The 27284-nt window shown below is 35.4% G+C and overlaps 1 protein-coding gene across 1 annotated transcript in view; it reads left to right on the top strand.

Annotated features, from left to right (window-relative positions):
- The first annotated feature begins 3922 nt into the window (after positions 1 to 3922).
- LOC143229897 (uncharacterized) overlaps positions 3923 to 27284 on the top strand; it is a 36543-nt gene continuing 13181 nt past the window's right edge. Inside the window, exons 1-5 of the mRNA XM_076462760.1 lie at positions 3923 to 4126; positions 6776 to 6955; positions 13484 to 13702; positions 19140 to 19235; positions 21388 to 21513. Coding sequence (XP_076318875.1) covers positions 4042 to 4126; positions 6776 to 6955; positions 13484 to 13702; positions 19140 to 19235; positions 21388 to 21513 — 706 coding nt within the window. The 5' untranslated portion in view covers positions 3923 to 4041. The remainder of the gene's footprint in view (positions 4127 to 6775; positions 6956 to 13483; positions 13703 to 19139; positions 19236 to 21387; positions 21514 to 27284) is intronic.

Below are 27284 nucleotides of genomic sequence, written 5' to 3'. Positions count from 1 at the left end.
TTTAATTTCTTTGAGCAGTTTACTTTTAAAATGAATAAAATCTACGTAAGACCACCATTTTAGCGTGTTTGTCCAGCCTGGCTATAAACGTTGCTTAATAAAATATTCAAAGGTCAGTATTATATAAAGCTTTCAGAGAACCTAGAGGCACATTCACAACGCTTATACTTTTTGTTTTTCTGACGAACATACTTATCAATATTTGCTAAAACAATTTCCATAAAAACACAATGAAATTGATCCATTAAGTGATTTGGATACATTAGTTATATATGATAATATTAGGGTTAAGTGTTTATTAATATTTACTCTAGACTCCTACTTAAGATTATCTAATACTAGGTGGCACTGTGTTTCAAACATTATCTGTATTCGAAATTTAGATTCTGGAGATTTCTACGAGGAAAAGTGCAAGCAAAGTTTGTTAATCAAATGTGTTTTTTGTAGTGCAGGTCAAAGAGTGTGCTTGAAAATGGACATGTGACAATAAAATATTTCTACAGACTCATAGTTTTTATTAGTTATTTTTATCGGTTTCACGTCTGTAAATTAATATAATATCGAGGTTAAGGCCTAAATCATTAAGAAGAAAGATATCAAACTTACACCTAACCCTCAAAGGTTACCCACAACCTAAACCTTAAACATGGAACAGATCTATTACTGGCAACTATACGATTAGCGTCGAGTTTTAAATAACTATCACGAATTCGTATATATATGTGGTTTAAAATATAATATTTAAACTATTTTAGAACTTCGCTACAGTGAGTTTGTCACAATTTTGTTTTATGGCTGTGATTCTTGACAATAGTACTGCAGTACAGTTTCTATTGCGTAAAGCTCTGTCATCTTCAAAGCACACCCAACTTACCTCTACGTGTTCTATAATCATATCTAATGTACGAAAACGATAGTTTCTCAGCTCTTTCTTTAACAATACGACGTCATTAAAACCCATTAGCACTGTCCAGCAATCGAATTGTGTGTCTTTATGTAAAATAGCATAAATATTTGTTTCATTCTCAAGTTGCTTGAGGTGTGAGGACAGGATGTGGTGTGGAGACGTTCCATGTGCACGTGACTCCTGTGATATTTCCGGATGAAGATTTGGTTTGGTTTGAATTTTGTGCAAAGTTACACGAGAGCTATCTGCGCTAGCCGTCCCTAATTTAACAGTGTAAGACTAGAGGGAAGGCAGTTAGTCATCACCACTCACCGCCAACTCTTAGGCTACGCTCTTACCAGCGAATAGTGGGATTAACTGTCACATTATAACACGCTCACGGCTGAGAGGGCGAACATGTTTGGTGTGACAGGGATCCAAATCTAAGACCCTCAGATTACCAGTCGATCCGGATTAAGATTCTTTTTGATTATGGTGCCTGGGACACGTTTCACTGTTGGCCTTTGTATTCGTCAATTGTCACGAACTCGCACGGTAAGTTCGAGAATTAGATGATCCTTACTTATCATCTTATGACCAGTTTACAAGAAAGTCTCACATATTGGTGTACTTCCAGAAAAGCAAACAAAAAACCCAACATGTATACTTGTACGTGTTATTAATTTTCCTCCAAAGAAGAGATACCCGGAAGGAAACAGTGCAAGCTAATTAAATTATCCAACTTAAACATTTATTTACCAGAGAGCGCTAACAGTAACAGTTTGGTGAATCAGCCAGCTTTTGAAATATTGCTCATGAAAATTCATCCGTTATACGCCAACACATTGAATACACTAACATGTTAAGTGAATCCCAATTGCTCAACGCTAGATGCACTGATTGCATAAATGACGAATTCATCATATATGTTAATTAGCTAAACAGTTTATTAATACAAATAAAATAATTTTAGCCTATTATACACATAATAAATAATTTAAATGCTCTGCTACAAAATTACATCTTAAAGTTCACAACATTTCTTTAAAATTTGAAACACCTTCACTGGAAATACTGTACACTGGAACATGTTGTTTGTTACCATTTCTGTATTTTAATATTTAAAAACAACTCAGGTTATTTATATAATACATTTGTTTGTGTATTGTTATTACGCACAAAACTACTCTTTGATAGAATAATTTAGGAGTATTTTTGTTTAAGGAGATAAACTGAATGATGAAAGCAAAATATAATCTTGATTATTATGATAAAATTACTGTCGTGTTTTTTTTAATACAGCCATGAATAACAGTTCAGTGTCAAAGCTATTTAAACGTTCCGCCAGTTCAGAAATATTTGCTTTTGAATTTCGCACAAAGCTACTCAAGGGCTATCTGTGCTAGCCGTCCCTAATTTAGCAGTGTAAGACTAGAGGGAAAGCAGCTAGTCATCACCACCCACCGCCAACTCTTGGGCTACTCTTTTACCAACGAATAGTGGGATTGACCGTCACATTATAACGCCCCCACGGCTGAGAGGGCGCGAACCCGCAACCCTCGGATTAGGAGTCGCACGCCTTACGCGCTTGGCCATGCCAGGCCCGCCAGTTCAGTGTCAAAGCTGTTTAAATGTTCCGCCAGTTCAGTGTCAAAGCTCTTTAAATGTTCCGCTCATACGTTTAATATAAGAAAACAAAGACAAAATTTGTCTTTCTTCTATTTTTTTAAATAAACAAATAAGGCGATAGAAAAATTCGGACAGGCTGAAATATTTATGTCAGAAAAATATTAGAATGTTTATTATAACCTTTCGGATGTTACTTTCATTTAGAGTTAAATAGAAAGCCATAGCAATCAAATGTATCTATTCTGAAATACAAGTATGACTAATATAGTCACGAACCTTCCTTTTTTTTTTTTGAACGAATAATTTGTTTTGGTCCATCTTTCCAAATAATATTATATATGAAATAAAACACATAATGTCAAATACGCTTGCTTATAGGGGAAAAAAAAATCCCAGTTAGAGGATCCGAGGGCAAATAAACTGGCGAATCATTAGTGTTACAACGAAACGGAGCATGACGAAACGCTATTCGGTTCGTCGACATCACCTCTTGTTCCAGACACACACACACACACAAAATAACAATAATTCTTCCTCTTTTTTTTTGTAGTTGCAGACAAAGCTCTACAACGGACCATCTGTTCTCCGCCAAGCACGGGTATCGAAAGCCGGTTTCTAATGTTGTAAGTTCGTAGACATACCGTTGTGCCACTGGAGAGCGACAAGAATCCCCCTTACAGATGCACCCCTTTACAACTATAAATATATTGGTTTGACAAAGTTTTGAAATAATTCTAACAAACCGTTGTTTAAAAGTTATTATCTATTTTGATCATTTGAATAACTTTCATGTTAAAGAAAAAACTAAACCAGCGACCACAGTAAACGATTGTTAAAAACTGTGCAAAATAAACTTAAGACACGTAAACAAAAATATATATATACAGTATTCTAGCTAACTCTTCGTAGTATTTGTTGTTATACTTTTTATATTTTATTTCTAATCTCAATTTACAGTATATAAAGTGTGATTAGATAGTTTGCACTGAAGAGAATCGAACATGCATTTTGACAAAAAAATACTAAAATTAATCGCTTCCATATATTTTCACCCAACGTGTTATTTAGCACTAATAGAATAGGTTTGTAGGTGTAAATGAATTTTCCACTGTTCAAGTTTGTGTATGAGCTTTTCACTCACTAAACTCGTAAATCTAGTCAGGACTATTTCGGAAACGTTTAGCTAAATTAACTAGCACATTTGTACACAGTGATGAAGGTACGTTGTCATGGAAACAAACACAGATTATTACAGTCGACACACGTTAGATTAACAGGCTCGATTATTTCTTTAAAACCGCTGAAGCTTGTAATTGGTTGTTGTTGTTTTTTAACTGTGACGTCAGAATTGACGCCGAATATGATTGTTTACCTACCTTCATCGTATACCAGTTTTAAAAGGTTGTATCGAACGTTAGGTTACGATTCTTTTCAAAGCGGAAGTGCGGATGGGAAACTCGTCAGTTAAGAAGGAACAGCACTTTTGGAAATCCATCTTGAGGCTGTGATCTTCAGTTAATATCAATATGATGGCACATATGTTAAAGAAGAAATTTGTGTCTGTACTGTGGCTCATGGGAGTTTTCATGGTTTATAATACTATTATACTAGGTACGTCTATTATATATTTTTATTTGGTATATGTAATTTATTTTGTGAGACGTCATGTTGTATTAACAAAATAAAATGTTTATTTAGGCATTCAGTTCGCAATTTAAGGGTCTCATGTTCGAATCCCCCTCACACCGAACATGCTCGCCCTTTTAGCCAAGGATGCGTTATTATGTTACGGTCAATCCCATTATTCGTTGGTAAAAGAGTAGCTCAAGAGCTACTGGTGGGTGGTGATGACTAGTTGCCTTCCATCTTGTCTTACACCGCTAAATTAGGGACGGCTAGCGCAGACAGCTTTGCTCGAAATTCAAAACAAACAATAATTTATCTACATAATTTCAAGAACAACCGTTTTTGAACATATTTCATATAATAAAACTTCATGGCCTAAACATCTTTGAATATTGAATAGGTAGCCAGACCATAAAAATTTTGAAGATAAACCATCAAAAGTAAATTATTTTTTCGAATTATTTACCGGTTGATAGTTGATGATAAAAAAAGCGTCGTTGAAAAGTCGTCCTATTATACCGTCATGCGCAAAACATAACGGTAATATAAAGTTGAAGCTAGAAGTTACGTAAAATTGTTTTTAACCATGTTAAAACCATGTTTCTGAGATAAACTGTAAAATATTGCCGCTAAGAGTTTAAATGCACTAAAATAGTTTAATTTCATTTACATCAAAACAACATTTGATAGTTTCCGATCATGATCTTACATAACAACATTTGACAGTTTCCGATCATGATCTCACATAACAACATTTGACAGTTTCCGATCATAACCTTACATAACAACATTTGACAGCTTCCAATCATGATCTTACATAACAACATTTGACAGTTTCCGATCATGATCTTACATAACAACATTTGACAGTTTCCGATCATGATCTCACATAACAACATTTGACAGTTTCCGATCATGATCTTACATTAAACGTCTGTTAAAATGAATCCCTTCAAGTTATTTCTATTATTTCTTTATTATTCTAAACTCATGAAAGGTTTTAAATAACATTTTGTGTATATTGTTATAAGAACTTCAAATACCGCTGTTCATTTACTGTTTTAAGTTCATAAACGGTTTTAAATAACTTTTTGTATACCTTGTGACGCTCCCCGCTAGTACAGCGGTTTGCCTCCGGATTTATAATGATAAATTCAGGGATTCGATTCCCCTCGGTGGGCTAAGTAGATAGCCCGATGTGGCTTTTTTATAAGAAAAAACACACAAACACATATATTGTGATATTGATACAACTGTTCATTTATTATTTTAAGTTTATGAACGGTTGTAGGTAACTTATTGTGTATATTGTTATATTGATACAACTGTTCATTTATTATTTTAAGCTTATGAACGGTTGTAGGTAACTTATTGTGTATATTGTCATATCGATACAACTGTTCATTTATTATTTTAAGCTTATGAACGGTTGTAGGTAACTCATTGTGTATATTGTTATACTGATACAACTGTTCATTTATTATTTTAAGCTTATGAACGGTTGTAGGTAACTTATTGTGCATATTGTTATAAGAAGTTCAGAGTTAAAGTAAAGACACGTGCTCAATGGTAAAAAACGAACAAAATAGCCGTGCACGTACCAAGATGATATGAAGGACGTTAACGCTAAAACATAGAAAAACTGGGGAAAAAACAACAACAGAGTAATAAGAGTTGTTTAGAATGTTAACAGAGCAATAAGAGTTGTTTAGAATGTTAACAGAGTAATAAGAGTTGTTTAGAATGTTAACAGAGTAATAAGGGTTGTTTAGAATGTTTTAAAAATCATTAAAATTATAGTTAGACATTTTAATAATTTCTAGTCATAACAATAACGTACTTCGGTTTTAGTCAAAAATTGAAATTATGTTTGTTTTTTAAATATGAAAGAATGGGTATAAACAAAAGTTTTAGGTTTAACTGCAACAGAGGTTTTGCAGTATATTTCCTGTTGACTTCTACTTAAATCTGATACAAAGAATGAATAGTTGTCATTCAGCATACATTACTTTGGAAACTACAGTGACTATTAAATGAAAAATGTAAAATTAAGAATATTTATTCAGGATAAAAGTTAATTATTTAGACAAAAGTTTATTCCTGAGATTCTCTTAAGAATGTGATTACAAAAAGCTTTGAAAGTCAAATACTCTATTCAAATCTGTAATCCAAAGATATTTGCTTCACAAAATTAAACTCAAATTATCCAGTTGCTTCTGGTGGGCTTTAACTCTTGGTTTTTATTCAGTTATCGTAATGAAAGATGAATTATATTGTTCTTCCGCTTTTATGTTATTCTCAGTTTTCCACGTGGTTATGAAAATGTTCTAATAATTTTGACATCTTATAAGGTAAATACTTTTGACTTTTTATTCATTTCATTTCTATAAACATTTTCATTTCGTGGAAAATGTAGTTGAGCGATCTGTAAATGCACGTGTGACTGATACTTACATTTCGGAGGAATATATATATTGTGATTACTAATGTATATCTATCTATCTAATCTTTAATTGATGAAGATATGTTTTAGATTTATCTTTAATTTTCTTTACCAATAATTATTTACAATACCAATACATGTTTTCTGTAATCTTCCAGGAGATTAAGTTTGTGCTGTTTTTATTTCCACAGTTCATAGCTGCGGGTTCCCTGGTTCACCTGCCCATGCTAGTGTCAAGTTCACTAAAGAGGTTGTTGTCCCTGGAACAGAGGCTATATACAATTGTGACCAAGGGTTCGAGCTTATAGGGCCTACACGAAGGGTTTGTAAAGAGAACGGGAGTTGGACACCCTTAGGCATCCCTTTCTGCGGTAAGTTTAAAGAACATCCTATGAGTGCAACGATAACTTCCATGTAAAAATAACTTGTAAGTACCAATATGGCCTCATGCATTGCAAGTTCTTTGATAATAGACTTACTTAGAGCTCCAGAAGATATAGAACTAAATGCGTGATTCCAGTTTGGTTTCATCATGAACTTGCATTCGGTCCAGGAACACAAATAATAAAATATTGATTTGGAATTAAATTTACCACTATAATTTTTATTGCTGCGCCATCTAACAATTAGCATCTAAATTTTAAATATTTTTATTATGATTTTAATGGTAGATTAAATAATTTAAAGCCATACCAAAACTTACATAACCGCAGGATTACTATTGAAGCTGCTTCTTAATAATCCATCTAGTTTGATTACTGATAATCAGTTTTCTATGTTTGAGATTTTGTAAAAGTCTTAGCTATTACTAGTATTATAATACCGTGATTCTTACGAGATTCTCTTAGTGAATTCATTTCGTACGTTTCTGTTTACACAACTCGCTAATCTGAAAGCATCTGTAAAGACCCTGCTGAATTTTTATTGGATGTTTACAAGTCACGTGCCACGTGCCTAAAATGCAGGTGCTTTACACTCTTGAGTGCACCAACCATCTCGCTCAGAAGTTATTCACCTTGAAAGAATGATCGTGGCGTTCCACTTGTGTACACACCACGTTCCTTAGAAGCTTAAGGAAGATAGAAATACAACAACTCACATCTGATTGTACATATCCTCTTAGGTCAGAACTTGTACGAGGTAGTTATGTTGAAAGTAACTTCTCAGTCGCTGTAATTAAGCAAACGTCTAAATTAATTGGACCGAATCACGTTCCACCATATTCCTTGGAGAAGCTAGAAATTAATGGTGTTCACATCCAAAACAGTATTTAAATCAAATTCACAATATAAACAAATTCAAAGTTAAGTAGTAGTCATTCGAGAGTAATAACACAGGTAGATTTTCTTTCCTGTCTCGATTCTTCGTTTGATACATATAGTTCATGTACTTGTATTTAGCCAAAGCGTATAGATTTAATTGCCCAAAGTTAAGGGCTATCTGCGTTAGTCGTTCCTAAATTCAAAGCGATTGATCTATTCAATACCATTTGCTGCCAACTAGTTGGATTTGAGTGTAACTCTTATAACGCACTCATGGCCCCATAGTGTGGAGTTTATTTGTTTTAGCAGTTCCTCTTCAGTGGCACAGTGGTGTCTGCGGACTTATACCTCTAGAAACCGGGTTTCAAAACCTGTGGTGGGTACAGCATAAATAACCCATTGACCCTTGTGTAGCTCTGTGCTGAACTCAAAACAAAGAAACGAAGTTTTTGGCGGTGACAAGACGTGGAACACAAACATCTCATATTGACAGTCTGGAAAGCTAAGACATGGTCCGTGTTATATAGCTATGGATGTGGTATGCTCTTTTCGTTTAACATGTGTCCTACAGCCTTTCTTGGTAATGCGTAATATCTAGCTCCGTTACTAAGGTAGGCCTGGCATGGCCAAGCGCGTAAGGCGTGCGACTCGTAATCCGAGGGTCGCGGGTTCGCGCCCGCGTCGCGCTAAACATGTTCGCCCTCCCAGCCGTGGGGGCGTTATAATGGTACGGTCAATCCCACTATTCGTTGGTAAAAGAGTAGCCCAAGAGTTGGCGGTGGGTGGTGATGACTAGCTGCCTTCCCTCTAGTCTTACACTGCTAAATTAGGGACGGCTAGCACAGATAGCCCTCGAGTAGCTTTGTGCGAAATAAAAAAAACAAACAAAACAAACCGTTACTAAGGTCCACCTCATCCCCATCACTGGCGGCTCAATGGTAAGCCTGAGGACTAATAACACCATAATTATGGGTTCGATCCCTGAGATTGACACAACATCGGTAACCTTTGTGTTTGAGAATAAAAACACGTTTGGTAGTAATATTAATTTAGAAACATTCGGAATTTTTTTATCGCTGATTTGAATATATCTTTGTGATACGAATACATTCTACTGGAAAGGTATTTAAATACACTTCCCAAAAAGTTATTTTATTTTAGGGGGCATCATAATACCTACGAGAATACAAGTAACAACAAGATATAGTACTGTTACTGAATGCAAACGTTATTAAATACAACAAAACAAGTTTAGTCGCCTATACGCTAAATCGCAGAGTATTTTTTATAACGATTATCGCATTATTTATTCATTTATTGTATAATTTATTATATAAATTACTTTTGAACGTAAAATCATTTTCTGGATGCTCATATCCTTCATATATAATTTGTATGCATATTTATCAAAACTATTGTGTTCTACTACATTACAAGAATTATTAGTGGTCCATACGAGAACAGTTAATAATATTTTGTTTTTTCAGTTGCTTTAAGTAAGCGATACGTAGTTCATACTAGATAATCGTACATAGTTTGTGTTTTTTTTCTGCTTTGTGGACTAGTGCCCATGATGGAACTAAAAATCCTGACGCTTTCAACAGTGAAAAGTAGGGCACGTGCACTTTTAGTATTGTGCTTCATAACCGTGAAGTTCGGTTAGCCCTGTTTTACATTTTAGGTTTTGAACAATATTATGTCACCTTAAGAAGGAGTTTCCTTGTAACAATAAATTAAGAAGCAAACAAGATAATTAGCAGTTAGTTAGATCTTTTGAAAGGCCCAGCCCATTTTCTCCCTAGTTTAGCAGTGAAAGATTAGAGGGAAGACAGCTAGTCATCACCACCCATCGCCAACTCTTGAGCTACTCATTTACCAACGAATAGCGGATTGATTGTAACATCATAACGTCTCCAAGGTTGAAAGGATTGGTATATTTAGTGCGACGGAGATTCAAACTAGCCCCCTTGAAATTGCGAGTTAAGCGCCTAACCGATTGGCTATGCTGCGTTTGTTTCTTAAATAAATAAATAAATAAAAGCCCGGCATGGTCAAGCGTGTTAAGGCGTGCGACTCGTCATCTGAGGGTCGCGGGTTCGCATCCATGTCGCGCCAAACATGCTCGCCCTTTCAGCCGTGGGTGCGTTATAATGTGACGGTCAATCCCACTATTCGTTGGTAAAAGAGTAGCCCAAGAGTTGGCGGTGGATGGTGATGACTAGCTGCCTTCTCTCTAGTCTTACACTGCTAAATTAGGGACGGCTAGCACAGATAGCTCTCGAGTAGCTTTGTGCGAAATTCAAAAACAAACAAACCTTTCCTAAAACATTAATTATCCGGCAGGTCATGAAATAATTCAGCTCGAGTTCAATCATTCATCCTTTATTTATCACTGAAGAATGATCAATTTAAGGAATTGTCAATTATTTGACTATCACTGCAGTTAAAGGCATTTGTAGAAACGGGAAACAAAAATAGCTTAACGTGCCTTGATTAAGTGAAGAACTGCTTAATATTTTGTCGCTTAAAGAAACTTTTATCATAAACAATTTTTGTTTAAACTAATTGTAAATTACTTCGCTGTTCTATACTTAAAACAGAAAGAAAACACAATAATCGTTACATTGTATCCAATTACATTTGTTGAACAGTTTTCATCTCATCTACTTCCCTTAACCCTTTCACTGCTCCACTCATCATCTGATGTTTCTCTAACTGGAAACTTATCCACTGTGTAGGATTTTTCACGTCCGTTTTTGTTAAATTTGGGACGGTTAGTTACACCCTTGACCTCTTCTTCCTCCTATCAGATTTTCGTTCGTTTACATTTTTTAACTCGATGTATGAGATATTTTTAAATTTCATGTTTAGTTTTGTTTCCTTCTTAGAAGATTTTTGTTTAAAACTTCTATTCTTGATATTGTAGTTTGGTCACTGCAAGATGTCTCCAAAGGCTCTGCCCTAATGATGTTCTGTTCACGTTGCTGAGGGTTTAGTTCATTATGAGGGTTTAGTTTATTAGTTAATTCAAATAGAAGTTTTTCAGTGGTTCGTTCCAAACTTACACAATGCTGGATCTATTTATTTAGTGTCTGTAAAATAAACTTTCGCTTTGCCCTTACAGGAACTGGTCCATATTATGGACTGATGTCATCAATATTAGATAAATACGTACACACAGTTCATGCAGATATACACAAAATCCTGCGATCATTATGCAAATCGTTGTAATATGCATAAATACATTTATTTTAGTACACATAAAATAAACCCGTTTTAAAACAAAATTATAAATATACTGAAGAATTCTGTAATACCTAGTGCTAACTGGCCGTTTTAGTAATATTACTTATATATTTAAAAGCGAGACGTCCTTCTTATTATATTTTATCCATCGTGTGTGATATTTATTGATATTTAGTTGTATCAATGATCTATAGATGTCGCCTCACATGCATATACATAATTGTTAAAAATGTACAAACTCGAAATGCTTGTCATTTACACGGTAGTTGAAGTGACTTATATTAGTATTCTTGTACAAAATATAACCGTGTTATTCACGACCGATACTATGTCAGTACACGAAATAAAAGGGAAATGTAATACCATATTTGGAAATAACAAACAAATCCAACCCATTTTCCCGTCTAATAGCCTCTTGTTTGTTTGTTTTGGAATTTCGCACAAAGCTACACAATGGCTATTTGCGCTTGCCGTCCCTAATTTAGCAGTAAAATACTGGAGAGAAGGCAGCTAGTCATCACCACTCACTACTACTCTTTAGTCCTGAGTTTTTTCAGCCCATCATAACGGATGACACAGAAACGAATAGTGGGATTGACCGAACATTATAACGCCCCCACAGCTAAGAGAGCAAGCATGTTTATGGTGACGAGGATTTGAAACCGCGATCCTCAGGTTAGAACATACTGCTGACGTATTAAAAGGGGGAGGGGCTATTACTTTGGAAAATATAAAGTTTAATGAAAAACTTTTAACTAAATTTTAAATATGTTTCAGATTAAAATTTCTATTTAGTATGGGCTTGGTAAGAACTAGTTGTTAGTTGGTTCGGGTTGTGAATGTTTTAAGATTCATGCATGATATGCAGGGAGTTGCTGTAAAAACGCTCTCCGCACTTTGATGCTGTAGGAGCACAATCAAATCCCAAAATATGGCCAGACAAAATCGGCTTGAAAGTAGATTTTACTGACTAGCTGTCTTCACTATTACCTATCAGTTCAAAATTATGGACGCGAGCTTTTTGAAATAAACAAACGAATTACTTAATCCTTTAATTACAAAATATTGAGAAAAGTATAAATAAGAGGAGGCTAAATTTGTCCCTGAGGAAGAAAGTTCGATTTTTTGAAAACACTCTGGTTATAGAGTATTGTATCTTTGTGTTGAATCCCTGAGGAAAGAAGTTCGATCTTTTGAAAACACTCTGGTTATAGAGTACTTTATTTTTGTGTTGAATTGACTTCTTGAACCTACGTGTTATTCTAACATCATGAATAAAAGCCAATAAATATAAAATTGAACTTTAATATTTCAGCTTGAAAGCTATAACTTATAAAGTAATTAGGGCAGCTACATTGTAACATATCTCAATTTAAGAACTTTAAATCTAAATGATAAACATTCGTATCATAAATATTAACGTCATTCTTTAAGGAAACATTTGACTAGAATGTGACAAAACACATTAAAAGATTATCATATACACAGGTTTTCTGTTGCATAATAACTTGATACCAAAATTGATGTCCCTCATTGGGACAGCGGTAAATCTTCGGATTTGCAACGCTAAAATAAGGGGTTCGATCCCCTTCATTGGACACAGCAGATAGTTCGATGTGGCTCTGCTATACGAAAAACACACACAACAAAACTGACCATCCCTGTGGCACAGCTCTAGAAACCGGGTTTCGATACCCGTGGTGAGCAGAGCACAGATAGCCCTTTGTGTAGTTTTGTGATTAATAACAAACAACAACAATAAACAAACGAACCTACCTCTTACGTTTGTGACTTATGTGTCAAAACCAGCGTACCTCTACTTGTCTACCATAATTAGTAATTACAATAATTAGTGAATACACTGACTAAATATTATAACTGATAGCTATAATTCTAGATTGCACAATGTTAAGAACCGAGAATAGAAGTTTTAGACAAACCAAAGGCCCGGCATGGCCAGGTGGGTTAGGGCGTTCGACTCGTAATTTTAGAGTCGCGTGTTCAAATCCTAGTCGCGCCAAACATGCTCACTCTTTTAGCCGTGTGGGCGTTATAATGTGACGGTCAGTCCCACTGTTCGTTGATGAAAGAGTAGCCCAAGAGTTGGCGGTGGGTGGTGATGACTAGCTGCCTTCCTCTATCCTTACACTGCTAAATTAAGGATAGCTAGCGCTGATAGCCCTTGTGTAGCTTCACGCGAAATTCAAAAACAAACAAACAGACAAACCAAATATTTACAGAAACAAACGTAAGTGTTAATTTGATAGAAAGTGGTTTTTTTTTCCCAGATTCACTAACATAGTTTTTTATTAACTACTTTTCTTATTTATCACTGAATATATATATACTAAAAATGCCAATAATTTGATTTCATTTTTTTATGCTCTTCAGTATTGAACATTGCAGCAGGGAAAGCTCCCATGCAATCGTCTGTAGCAGGTAAAGGAAATCCACAAAAAGCTGTAGATGGCAGAACCAGTGCATTATTTAATGCTGACACGTGTACAATGACGAGAGCGGGAACTGGTGAGGCCGCCTGGTGGTATGTCAATCTTTTAGAGCCTTATGTAGTTCAACTGGTACGAGTGGATTTTGGGACATCGTGTTGTTGTAAGTAGATTCTATTAACAACAATAGCAAAAAGTACTATGAGAAAATTTATATGCAAAAACGGCTCGTTTGGGCTGAGAAAACACTTTTACATAGAAAAGCGAACAACGTTTCGACCTTCTTCGCAAACGAGCCGTTTTTGCATATAAATTTTCTCAACAAGTGGGTTTCTCGTCATCACTGAAAAAGTACTATGGTTGTGCTAATGTTATTTCATATCATTGTTTTTGAATAATATATGTATACGTTAGTGTTACTAAATAAATACAAATCACCGTGAAAAGCCGACGCTCGGAGGATATTAAACTGGCACGTGCACCCCCTTATTTAACTCTGATCCACTCACTCTCAAGCAATTTTAAAATTTACATCATACACTTTTACAAGTCATAGGTTTTTGTTAAATCGCTAAAAAAGGCAACAAAAGCTCCACTGTCCCCCCACTCCACCCACAAGGGAGAGGAGCATGAGCCGAGCCTGTCTGCGGGAGCAAAATTACATGATTGTTGTATTTACTGTTTTAACGATAAAATTGAAAACACTCTTTGGTAACTTGCTCTAAATATATTAATAATAATTGAGAAGATTAGAAGACAACAACAGCAGAAATACATTCAAGATCACACTAATCAAAGTGTAATAAAACAGTCACTGTTTCTTCATGCACATAGGCCCGGTATGGCCAGATGGTTAAGGTACTCCAATCGCGATTTGAGGATTGTATGTTTGACTCCCAGCCACGTCAATTGTACTCACAATTTTAGCCGTCATGGCATTATAACGTTACGGTTAATCACACTATACATTGGTAAAAGAGTAGCCCAAGAGTTGGCGGTGGGTGGTGATGATTAGTTGCCTTTCCTCTAGCCTTACGGCTAGCGCAGATAGCTATTGAGTAACTTTGCGCGAAATTTAAAAAAAATCAAAATTTAGACGCCAGCGCAGATAGCCCTCGTGTAGCTTTGTACGAAATTCCAAACAATCCTTTGCACATGTGTTACAGCAACAGATGTTTGATTCTATTTAGTGAACAAAAAAGAAGAGAAAAGGATATATAAGCTTAGTAAAAAATTATTATTATTTTAGTTTTAAAATTATGCGTCAAAAATATTGTTGTAACGCTGTTCATTTGTTGCGCAAGTTGTTCCAAATTATCTAGTGACAGTGTTCCAAAGTCTAGTTCTGGTTACGATAGGCAAAAACAATTTGTTAACGATAATACATCTAAAGTAAAAATCAACTTACTTGTAGAATTTCACCTGGCTCGGCATGGCGAGGTGGTTAAGGCACTCGACTCGTAATCTGAGGGTCGCGGGTTTGAATCCCCATCACATAAAACATGCTCGCCCTTTCAGCCATTGGGGCGTTATAACGTGACGGTCAATCCCATTATTCGTTGGTGAAATAGTAGCCTACGGCTAGAGAGAAAGCAGCTAGTCATTGCCACCAGCCACCACATCTTTTACAAACGAAGAGTGGGATTAACTTTCAGCCATTGGGGCGTTATAACGTGACGGTCAATCCCATTATTCGTTGGTGAAATAGTAGCCTACGGCTAGAGAGAAAGCAGCTAGTCATTGCCACCAGCCACCACATCTTTTACAAACGAAGAGTGGGATTAACCGTAACATTATAACGTCTCACGATTGAAAGGGCGAGCATGTTTTATGTGATGGGGATTCAAACCCGCGACCCTCAGATTACGAGTCGAGTGCCTTAACCACTTGGTCATGCTGGGCCGGTAAGAACTCTTTTTAGATATAAAAATAGAAAAATTGTATCAGGCTCATTAAATTAAGGAAAAGTTAAATTCTATTAATAATATTATAACTGACAAAACATTGTGAAGAAAGACGGAGAACAGAAAAGGGAAGCATTGGTAAATTACGGAAACATAGTTAGAGGTTACTGGTTTATAGCCTGACTTTAAAAATATAAGAACTTAACACAGAAATATAAGAACTTAACCATAAACAGAAATTTTAAGCGGCTTTGAAAGTTTGTTGGTTTGTTTAATTTTGCTCAAAGTTGCACGAGGGCTATCTGCGCTAGTCGTTCCTAATTTAGTAGTGTGAGACTAGAGGGAAGGCAACTGGTCAACATCACTCACCGCTAACTCTTGGTCTGCTATTTTACCAACGAATAATGAGATTGACCGTCATATTTTAACGCCCCTATGTCTGAAAGGGTAAGCATGTCTGTTATGTCGGGGATTTGAACCCGTGACTCTCAGATTACGAGTCGAACACCCTAATCACGTGGCCATTTGAATGTCTAAGGCGTGTACAATGAAGATACATCTATATCAAATTTATTGAAGCAATAATACAAAACAACAGCTGATAACATCTGGCAACAAAACCAGATTTCACTACCAGAAAAAAAATGTAGTTATTTCTCTATAAATTGATTATGTTAATTCTAAAAGTCACATTGAAAATTGTCTATCACCTCTAGGTTTAGGTTATACATTAAAAATAGCTTTTAAAATGATATTACTTTTATTACAAAATATCGAATTGACTTGTTACACGTTTTATGTATGTTCTCAGTTTCACGCTGAAGGAATCAACAATAATCTCCCATCACCGCATGATTCCATCATCCTTCGTATCGCCGTTCCATTGCAGAACTATCTTACTGGAAACGCTAATTATGCTTATAGCTCATTGCACCTAGATCATTTGGAAAGAATTCTAAATGGGAGTGTAAGAAGTGAATCTTCAGTGACATCCTAGACATCCCATTTTCTGTAGTTGTCAAGCACTTGTTCAGTCATCACAACAGAAAAGTTTGGCAACAAGTTTGATTGATTTCCAGGCAGCAAATTATTTCTCATTGAATACTGTTTCAAAATTCAACACCAATCAGCACTTCCTGAATCTGTGATCCAACAAAGATACCTCCTTTCATGTTTGCTTCACTGATTGTTGGAAGCTTGTCAAACAGAAACAATTACTGTCTTTGTTCATTTATTTTACAGAATGTTTCCTGAATCCCAGTTTAATATAAAATAGGATCAGAAGGATATTTTAAAGATTCAGAAGAGGTTGATACTCAATATTCTTTTTTACTGGTATGTAATTCTCTCTCATTATTTTTCAATGGTCATCCTTTCTTTTTCAAATGATTGTTATCACTTCGGCTATCCCAGAGACACAAAAATCAACAACATTTGATGCACCTATTATGCAGGCATATCAGGAATGCAATAACTATGTTGATCATTCTTGGTGGCCTCCAGTATAATCTGCATGCTTTGATAAGTTTCTTTTGTTCTCACATATTACTGTTCACATTGTGTAAATGCACAACTTTTAGAATAACTTTAGACAAATCATAAAAGGTTTACATTCTTTCTTTAATGTATCAACAATTGTACAGGAACACAAAGTATCTTGTATGTTGCAGTAAGAGACAAGACTCTAATGGCAACTTTGGTAAACTGAAACTCTTGTCCCTAGAGCTAATAAAATCCATTGCTGTAAACGAAAACCATGAAGTTCGACATGCTGCTTTGGTAGAGATAAGTCACAAATCAGATTATTTAGTCCTTCTTGTGTGATCAGATGAGGTAGTTTATATTCAGGAGCCACAGGAATAGAATTTTTAGATGAAGAGGATGAAGATAATTCATTGTCTCTTCACAGGATAACTCTTCTGTTTTCTAATTTGCTGGTGGATGTGACACTGGAATACTGTCTGCATGAGGGTTTTATTACAGATGCGATATCTGGATATCTGATGTGTTGTTCAGTTTCGTCTGAACATTCAGAAATATTAGTCTCGCAAAAATAACAGTCATTTAGATTGTTATAGGAACTGCAAGTGACACACCTACTTTCGTCTTATTCAACCACTGTATCAAGCCAAATGTATTACACATGTGAAGCCCAGTGTTTATCTTGCTCATCAATTTTACACCCAAAGTAATGACAGTGATATACCTTTACCTTGTGTGCGTGATATTTTTTCATCGTAATATATTTTCCACAAACTTAGTAGAAACTGTTTCAATGATTTTTGAACCTTCTAGCTTTACTTGATCTGGAGGCAAACGTTTTTCTACAAAATCATTAAAAGATAAAAAACAACAACAACAAAGTGTTGGAGAATTTGTTCTAATTACTGGTACACCGCAAAGAAGAATATCAGATTACGTTTTGGTTGTGCAGGGTGCGAGGCGAAGTGACCAACAGAGTGAGGAAGAGGCAATTTAGAAAGAGGAGATTGACTCTGCTCCTTTTTAAGTTGCTGTTGTTTTGAATTAAGCACAAAGCTGCGCAATAGGCTATCTGTACTCTGACCACTACGGGTATCGAAACCCGGTAGACATATCGCTGAGCCACTGGGGAACGCTCTTTTTTTTTTTTTTAAGCTCGGTCAAGGAAATTCTTTAATTTTCTAAGAAACTGAGCACGTGACGATTTCGTGATTTCTGGGTGGAAAAAATGAGCGTGGGAGTGAAGAAAAGTGGTACAATTCGCTAGACTTACGCTGAAAACAAATAACATATATAGTCAATATATTTGGAATTTCACACTTAACCATAAGTCAGTGTTTGAAGTCATCAAAAATTTATGCCTTTTATTCATTAAAATATCCAAGTATGTTTATCTTCATTGTATAAATCTATTGTACTGAGTTGATTGCATGATATTTCACACAGTGTTGACAAAATATTGAGAAATGACAATAACTCAAAATATAGAACCGATGGAAAATTTTTACAATGTGTTTCAAACCAGCATCATCAAATTATCCCGAATCATATGAATTTCCTCCAATAGTCACAATTTTGTTGTTCAGTTTAACTGAAACATTGAACGTTAAATCACTGAATAATCTGAAAGTGGCGCAGAATCTGTTGTCAGTCCGCCCGGCATGTTCAGACGTGCGACTCGTAATCTGAGGATCGCGGGTTCAAATCTCGGTCGCACTAAACATGCTCGCCCTTTCAGCTGTAGGAGCGTTATAATGTGACGGTCAATCCCACGATTCGTTGGTAAAAGAGTAGCCCAAGAGTTGGCGGTGGGTGGTGATGACTAGCTGCCTTCCCTCTAGTCTTACACTATTAAATTAGTGACGGCTAGCACAGATAGCCCTCGAGTGGCTTTGCGCGAAATTCAAACAAACAAACAAACTGTTGTAACTGCAAAACGTTTAGATCAACGTTTGACTGTTTTTGGTCACAATGTCGCAAATCAAAAACTGTGCATATTAATATATATCTTGTCGCAAAGGTTTTAAGATATTCTGTTGGTAATTATAATTTTGTATGAGCTGTCAAATAATTGTGAACGTCATCTGTTTCATTAAAAATATTTTCAACCATCTAAAAATACTATCAGAAACTACTTTAATGAGGTATAAAACATGCTTAAACATTTTTTAGCCTGTTATATAACTTTATTTATTTATTTATATTTATTTTTAGCAAACAACAGACAAGCGACTGTAGTGGTTCGTGTTGGAAACAATCGTCCTGATTTCAGTCTCAACCCGATTTGTAACAAGTTTACTGGCACTTTAAGTATGTGCATTTCTACGTTTATACGAATTTGATTAAAGGGAACAGTTGGGTATCACAAGAGAGAAATATATTACAAAGTATCACCAGATATTTAATTTAGTGACTTAAATTACATTCAGTTAAACTGACATTTCACTACACGTGTATGATGCACGTGTCACTTATGGTTGTCTCTAGAACTGGAGAACATTTATGAAAGTTTCTACTCCATCTCAATTAATGTGTATTTTTATTAAAGGAAAGTCACATCGGGCTATCTGATGTGGGCATCGAGGAGAATCGAACTCCTGATTGCAGCATTGTAAATCCATAGAATTACCACTGTCCCAGGGAGAGACTCCGCTCAAAGAGACATACTATGTAATTTTTACGAAGACACCTTCGTTTGTGTTTTTATTATAGCAAAGTCACATCGGGCTATCTGCTGTGTTCACCGAGGGGAATCGAACCTCTAGTTTTAGTGTCGTAAATCCGAAGACTTACTGCTATCCCACCGGGGGACGAAGGAACTTCTACAAATATGATCCCACTGTATACACATACCATGCAATTTTTATAAAGGATTTGTTTGTTTTTTTTTTTGGAATTTCGCACAAAGCTACTCGAGGGCTATCTGTGCTAGCCGTCCCTAATTTAGCAGTGTAAGACTAGAGGGAAGGCAGCTAGTCATCACCACTCGCCGCCAGCTCTTGGGCTACTCTTTTACCAACGAATAGTGGGATTGACCGTAGAATTATAACGCCCCTACGGCTGAAAGGACGATCATGTTTGATGCGACCGGGATTCGCACTCGCGACCCTCGGATTACGAGTCTAACGCCTTAACACACTTGGCCGTGCCGGGCAGGGTTTAAAAATTTCAGTCTCGTCACACGTCTATTCTTGCCGTTAAATTCTGGCAATAAAAATGAAACATCATCTGGTTCGTGAATTGTTGTAGTGAATATACTTATTCGAAGCACCCTATTTTCAATGCACATCTATGGTTAACATATGTCACAAGAGCAATCCTTTTCCAGTCTCATTTTTCGAAATTGCATACGTTTATATTGAATAATGTTAATTTTCACCTTCGAAGACGCAGAAAATACTTGTCATATCCAGAATGATCAGTTATTCGAATAATCTTTCGCAGTGTGATACGCCCATGAAAACTAGTACAAATCCGGTCACACCTTACAGAAAATCCTTATGTTTCCATTATAGAAAAAAACAAAATAACTATAAAAAGGAAACCTTTGAAGTGATCCAGAAGTTGGATCGGGATCAAACTTAGGGATGGATGTTCCATACTGACTTTTCATCTTATGTGAAAGTTTCGTGTACATTTGTCTATTATTTTTCGAGTAATGCGCAAGGAAACACAGACTCGACTGCAGTACCCTCGAATAGCGAGGATAATAATTCTAACTTAGTAAGAGAATTATGCTAAAACTCGTCTGCAGTAAAAGGTTACTTTGTTACAGTTTCTAGGTATGTAATAGGCTTCCGCCGGTGGAGTAGCAGTTTGCAGATCTACAACGCCAAAATCCGAGATTTGATTTTCAGCGGTGGACACAACAAATAATACAACGTGGCTTTGCTCCAAAAAACAGAAAAATAAACAATAATAATAGGCCCAAGCGATACGCTGAAAGTCGTTTCTTACTCTATGAAAAAAATATTGTGAAATAACAAGTTTGAAAATTATGGAGTACACATGCCATAAGCTTAATTATAAAGTTCTCTCACAGCAAAAATAATAACATCAGAAAACATAAGCCTATCCTTTTTCAACGCCTTCTCATTCAACACTATAGGATATTTAATTTGTGTAATGGTCAATGACCCTAAAGTAACAGTGTGTGTGTTTTCTTATAGCAAAACCACATCGAGCTATCTGCTGAGTCCACCGAGGGTAACAAAGTAACAGAACATTTAAAGTAAAAAGGGATTACCTCAAAACATTTCTCACAATACTCCAAAATAATAATGTTTTTTTTTAATCTTGTACCCATTTTCTAAGAAAAAAGAAAAGCTTTTACTAATTTTTTATCTCTAATATAGATAATGAAGGTGTAATGACTTCGATTATGTTTTTAATTTGTTTTCAAGGTTTGACCAAGTGTAGCAATTTAGATACTAATAACAAAACGTATATTTTTAATTTTTAGAAGAAGGACACCACCTATATCTCCCCTGTTCGACTGCAATGACTGGGACTTTTGTAAGCATTCACTTAGAGATCCCTTTTGGTTATCCTCTTTCAGTTTGTGAAGTGTTTGTGTACACTGATCAAGGTAAACTACATTTATATAATTAATGGTATAAACATATATATATGTGTGTGTGTGTGTTTAATTTTACAACACTATGCAACAAAAGTTTTACTTTTTCTTGTTCCTGGCAGAAAGTGTTATTTCCCAATTGCTTATGTTTAAAGTAAATGGGAAAGACCCATTTTTCTCTTCAAACTTTGCTTTTGTGACCAGGGTAATGAAATTTTCAAACTTACCCATTTTCCAGAACATTTCAGGTAGATTAGTGATAAGTAGCTGAAAATAACTTTCTAGAATGTTGAATAACTTACAAGAATTTTCTGGAACGTTGTAGAACTTCACTCGTCAAAAGTATCCGGCCTGTGCGAGACAATTGGAATTTCCTGTAACCTGAATGAGTGGCGCCTCTTCATTGAGCTTATCCAGAAGCCTCAAGCTGTGCTGCTCCATAACAGAAATAAGTATCCGTCTCTTCCTCTGGCTCATTCGGTGCACCTCAAAGAGGAATACAACAGTGTCAAGACCTTGCTAGAAGTCTTGAAGTATGATAAGTATGGCTGGAAGGTTATCAGAGACTTCAAAATGGTGGCATTCCTGATGGGTCTCCAAGAAGGCTTTACCAGGTTTACCTGTTATCTTTGCCTTTAGGACAGCAGGGACACTGCAGCGCACTACAATAGGAAGAACTGGCCACAACGGACCGAGTTCTCTGTGGGGAGGCACAATTTAAGTGTGAGCAACTAATAGACCTTCAGAAGGTGTTGTTCCGACCATTGCACATAAAATTGGGTCTTATGAAACAATTCGTCACAGCTCTTGATAAGGAGTCTGCAGCCTTCAAGTACCTTCGAGACTTCTTCCATAAGCTGTCTGAGGCAAAGGTCAAAGCTGGTGTCATCGTTGGACCATAAATAAAGAAGATCCTGGAGTGCACAGAATTCCCCAAGAAGCTCAGTAGGAAGGAGAAAAAAGCTTAGGACAGCTTTGTCGCAGTGGTTTGGAGCTTCTTGGGCAATCACAAGACCAAACATTATTTGGGACTGGTTGAGGCTCTGGTGAAAAACTACGGCAAAATGGGCTGCAGGATGGCCCCGAAAGTCCATATCCTTAACGCCCATCTTGATAAATTCGAGGAAAACATGGGAGAACACTCAGAGGACCTAGACGAGCGCTTCCACAAAGATATACTGGACTTTGAACGCCGTTACCAAGGAGTGTGTAACAAAAGCATAATTGGAGATTGTATTTGGGGACTGATACATGAAAGTGATTTACATTATAGTCGCAAATCTTGAAAAACTACTCACTTCTAAACATTTTTTTTCATTTTATGTGTAGCTTTAGTATAAATACATGTAAATCTTGATTCATATGTTGTTTTATTCAGACCTTATGTAAATGAAAATGTGCAAATTTTCCCGTTTTTGCATAGAAAATATGTTAATTTCTAAATTTCATTATCCAGGTCACAAAAGCAAAGTTTGAAGGAAATAATGGCTATTTTCTGTACTTTTACAATATAAGCAATTAAGAAATAACACATACTATTCAAGAACAAAATTTGTGTTAGGTATTGTGATTTTTGTATGTAACCAGCTGTAAAACTAAGTACAAAGCCCATATTAAAGACATAGAAAGTTCAGGACAATTTTCGTAAAATCAAATCAGTATTATTTATTAATTTAAGTTTGAGCAATACACAGAATAAGCGTTAAATAGATAATATGAAAAATATGATATCTAGTATATATAGTAAATTTAAATTTTGTTGTACAGAGTACAAAGCTACACAATGGGCGATCTGTGCTCTGCTTACTATGGATACCGTAACCCTGTTTCTAGCATTGTAAGTTCTCAGACATACAGAAAGGAGGGAGGATGTAGGGTATTGACAACGATTTTATTTGTTAAATGGACCAGAAATATGATGTAAGAAAATTTTAAGGAAAAATACAAATAACAGGATGATACATAAAACAATTGAAATCGCTGTTGTCATAGTGACGTTTCTCTATGAGATACCAAGTTTCTGATTATTATTTTTCTCTTAGTTGAGTAGGTGGTCAGTTGGACCCATTTGCTACTCCCCTTGTCTGGGTTTGTTAAGTACCGATTCTTTTTGGGTTTCCAAGTGGAGTATTACGAATTTCTTGAAGTTAGTATTACTTTCCATTATTTTTGTATTGTTAGCAGCACAACCTGAACTATGTATCAAGACAGAAAGCTTGATACTTCATAAATCCTGCGTAGTAGACCAGTTCGGAGAAAAGTAAATTCCTATTTAAACGTTCACTGTATTACTTCGTAGGAAGAATGATGACGATTTCTTTATTCAGGAAGAGAAGAAAATGAAATGATATCTCATTAAAGACGAAATATGATATGTCGTAGCATACATAACACGATAAATCACGTTTTCCAAGAGTCAAAACCTGAACTAGCGATTCTTAACATACCCCCTTTTCTTTGTTATCCTCTTCCAGTCTGAGTGACATTTCTTAACTTCGAAAAACGCCCTGGCACGGCAGAAGGTTATTAAAGTTACTCGTGAAGTTATTTCCTGTCTTGAATTTCAATGAGGATATTCTTATGTTGTGAAAAGGACTTTTACTATCTTTCATTTGTTTTCGTTACTGGTTCTTTCTTCTTCCAGCAGTGTAAACATAAGGAATTGTGTAGATCAAAAATATTTTAAATTTCTCATCCTTATTATCGACCAGTTAAAAGTCTAGTCTCCCAAGACCATCCATTTATTTCAAGGCTGTTCTATAATATTTTTGCCCACCCTTTCATTATCTGAATTTATTACTTATTTTAAACAATATTAAAAAACGAAAAATCGTGATATACGAAGCACGTTATACACACCCATATTTTTTGTATAAGAATTGTATATACATCCCGGATTGTTGGGAAAGGTTGTTCGTTCGTGATATGAAGAAGGGGTAACGGGCTATGATTGGTAGAAGTTATCTTTGACACATGCGTGTTTACCATGCTTTTTTTAATATGTAATCTCTATATTATATGTCTATGCTAATTCCCACAGATTCTAACTGCACCAAACGTTATGTTGTACGGAGTATCTGAGATCTGATTTTTACCAATTATCCCATCAGTGAATGTGTATCACCTGCCCATTCATGGCTGTCTCTCGAAGAATATTTTAAGCAGGACCATGTTAGATGGGTGTCTAGAGGTTCATTGTGGAAGTATTTGCCCCCATTGAAAAGGACAGTGGATCAATGGGTGATGAAATGGATAGTTTTTATGCTGAAAACTAATGAACACGTTTGCTTGTACGTGCTGTTAGTGCTCTGTGTGAAATCAAGCCTTAATGTGGGTAGTTGAAGAAGACCGTTGTTAAACAATTATTTTGTATTTTATCTAGCTGTGTAGCATCAATACTCTTAATGGTAATGTAATATCAAGGAGATAAGATGTGTAGACCTTAAGGAGGTGATGTTCTTCAGATCTATTTCCTGCAGAAGCTTTCAGGAAGTTGATGCTTCTAATTATCGTAGTGTTGATATGGACGATGAAATTCAGTTGTGTATTAAAGGTGTTTCTCAAACAGAGAGCTTGCTGGGGCTAACACTACCACAAAATGTGCGTTAGCCTTCTCAGTAACTCTGCATTCAATGTAAACAATAATTTACATTAAGGAATTCAATTAAGCTAGACAAATAAATCGAGAGAGACTGTTGTCACCTTACTCCCCAGGTACTTCAGTTTTTCTTCCAGTATTTCAGAGGGATGATGGTGACCACACAGGATGGTGACAGTTGTCCTTATCAGTGGATCCATGGCTTTGGAAGGACTTATCCTTTGTCATTGCACCATTTGCCCCACCCCTCTTCTGCTGATGAATAGCTGTATCTTACATTCAATTTCACCTTTGTTGGAGTCTCTGACATGCACCAAAATTGTTTCAGCAAAGGTTAGCACACAACATCTTGTTGGACCATGAAGATGAACTGATGTAGATGTTGAAGAGAACTAGTGAAAGTAAGTGGTGATCTTTAATTCTTAAAGCAGATTAGTGATGATGATAAACCAGTATGATTGGCAGAATTCTTACCTAATGATTCATTTTCTGGTAATTAATACAGTTACATATGTTATACTGATGCCTATTATGATCATTTGGTTTACAAAAATGGGAAAGTGGACCTGTAGGCATCATTTAAACCTAAAACTATTGTCATGGTGTTCTGAACAGCTCCAAAACCTTACCATATCTCAGCTGAAAATTCATTAAGTTGATCAAAGTTTCTTTTTCACTGTGATAACCACCGAATGATAATGGTAGTTGTGGTTCCACCTGATAAGCAAGCCTTCTAACTAAGCCTTCTCTTGGATTTTGCCAATGATGTTTTATAGGATGATAATTTGATGTATAAAAAACACTTTTAATTGAGAATCAGTGAACACAACCTTAACATCTGACAAGAAAGATATGCATTTCCATCTTATGTTTGAGCACATACAAGTGATTTTAATTGATGAATAACTATGGCTCACAAACATCCCAAATGATGTTATTTAAGCTAGTAACTGATGGACAAGCATTTTATTTTACTTTTGAGTTTCTTCACAGTCATCATGAGTTCATGTGTTAATGTATTAATGTTACCTAATGAATTATATCCTGTTATATCAACAATGCTTATCAGACTCAAACCCTAGGTAACTCATGAGGTACTAACATTATTAGAAGTTGGACAATAAAAACAATGAAACAGTGACTTGGGATAGAAGATGAGAAAGAAATATTTATATGTTATGGCATTCAGAATAAAATAATGAAAAAAATATTGAGGTTGATTCATTTAGTGAAAACAGTTGCAAATAATTTGTTTCATTTAAAGAGGATAAGTAATAATAATTCCAAAGAGAAAGGCTCCTCTAGCAAAGATAACAATTCTCAGATGAATAAAAGTAAAAACTAGGTCTTAAAAGCAATTATTCTCTTATCCAAAATCTTCATGGTTTGAAATATTTTCATAAGTCATAGCTCAGGCTGCTATCTTTAAGTATTGATATAACAGATAGAAGTGAAGATATTCTTGGGTGATCAGAAATGATTTCTTGAGGTTATTATAGTGAGGGCCTCAAGCAAACTACTGATATTTGTTCAATGGTAGTACATAAATGATAATAATTTAAACCTTTTTGAGAAGAGGACAGCAACCTTTTTTTGAATGTGTTTCACCTCCAAGGTTGATAAAAACATGATTCTACAAGATTAATGCCATCACCTAAACTTATTAGTTCAAGGAAATAATTTATTAACAGTGAAAAGGTTGCCTGGACTTGTCTCGCCACCAGTTAAATTAGTTGTCTGGTCAAGAAAATATAAAAATGTACTTTTATAACGATATTTATTTAAATAATGTTTCACAAATCAAATCCTTAATACTCTATTTGAGATGCACTTTAGTTTCTAATACATTGATTTCCAAACATGGGATAATCAACTCTTTTTTCATTTTCTTGAGAGAGAGAGTCAGTCATTTTTTTTAGTTTTTAAAACATAAAAAACACCAAAACGTTAATGAAAACTATATTTTAAATATTTAATGTAGAAAAGCTATTTATCTAAAACTTAAAGATAATTGACAGCAGTTGGAAATGATTAACGTGAAGTTTCTATGGGCAGGCATGTATACACAGTAACTCGATATGCTGTAAGAATTTACTTTTGTCTTACCTACAGGTAGGGGTACCTATATTGCACTTACAATTTTTTTCATTGTGATCTGTTTAAACTTTTTTTATATATTTAATTA

Source organism: Tachypleus tridentatus, chromosome 10 (assembly GCF_004210375.1).
Source record: "Tachypleus tridentatus isolate NWPU-2018 chromosome 10, ASM421037v1, whole genome shotgun sequence".
In the NCBI taxonomy this organism is placed as follows: domain Eukaryota; kingdom Metazoa; phylum Arthropoda; class Merostomata; order Xiphosura; family Limulidae; genus Tachypleus; species Tachypleus tridentatus.
The sequence above is the reverse complement of the archived record's forward strand: the minus strand, read 5'-3'. Positions and strand labels throughout refer to the sequence as shown.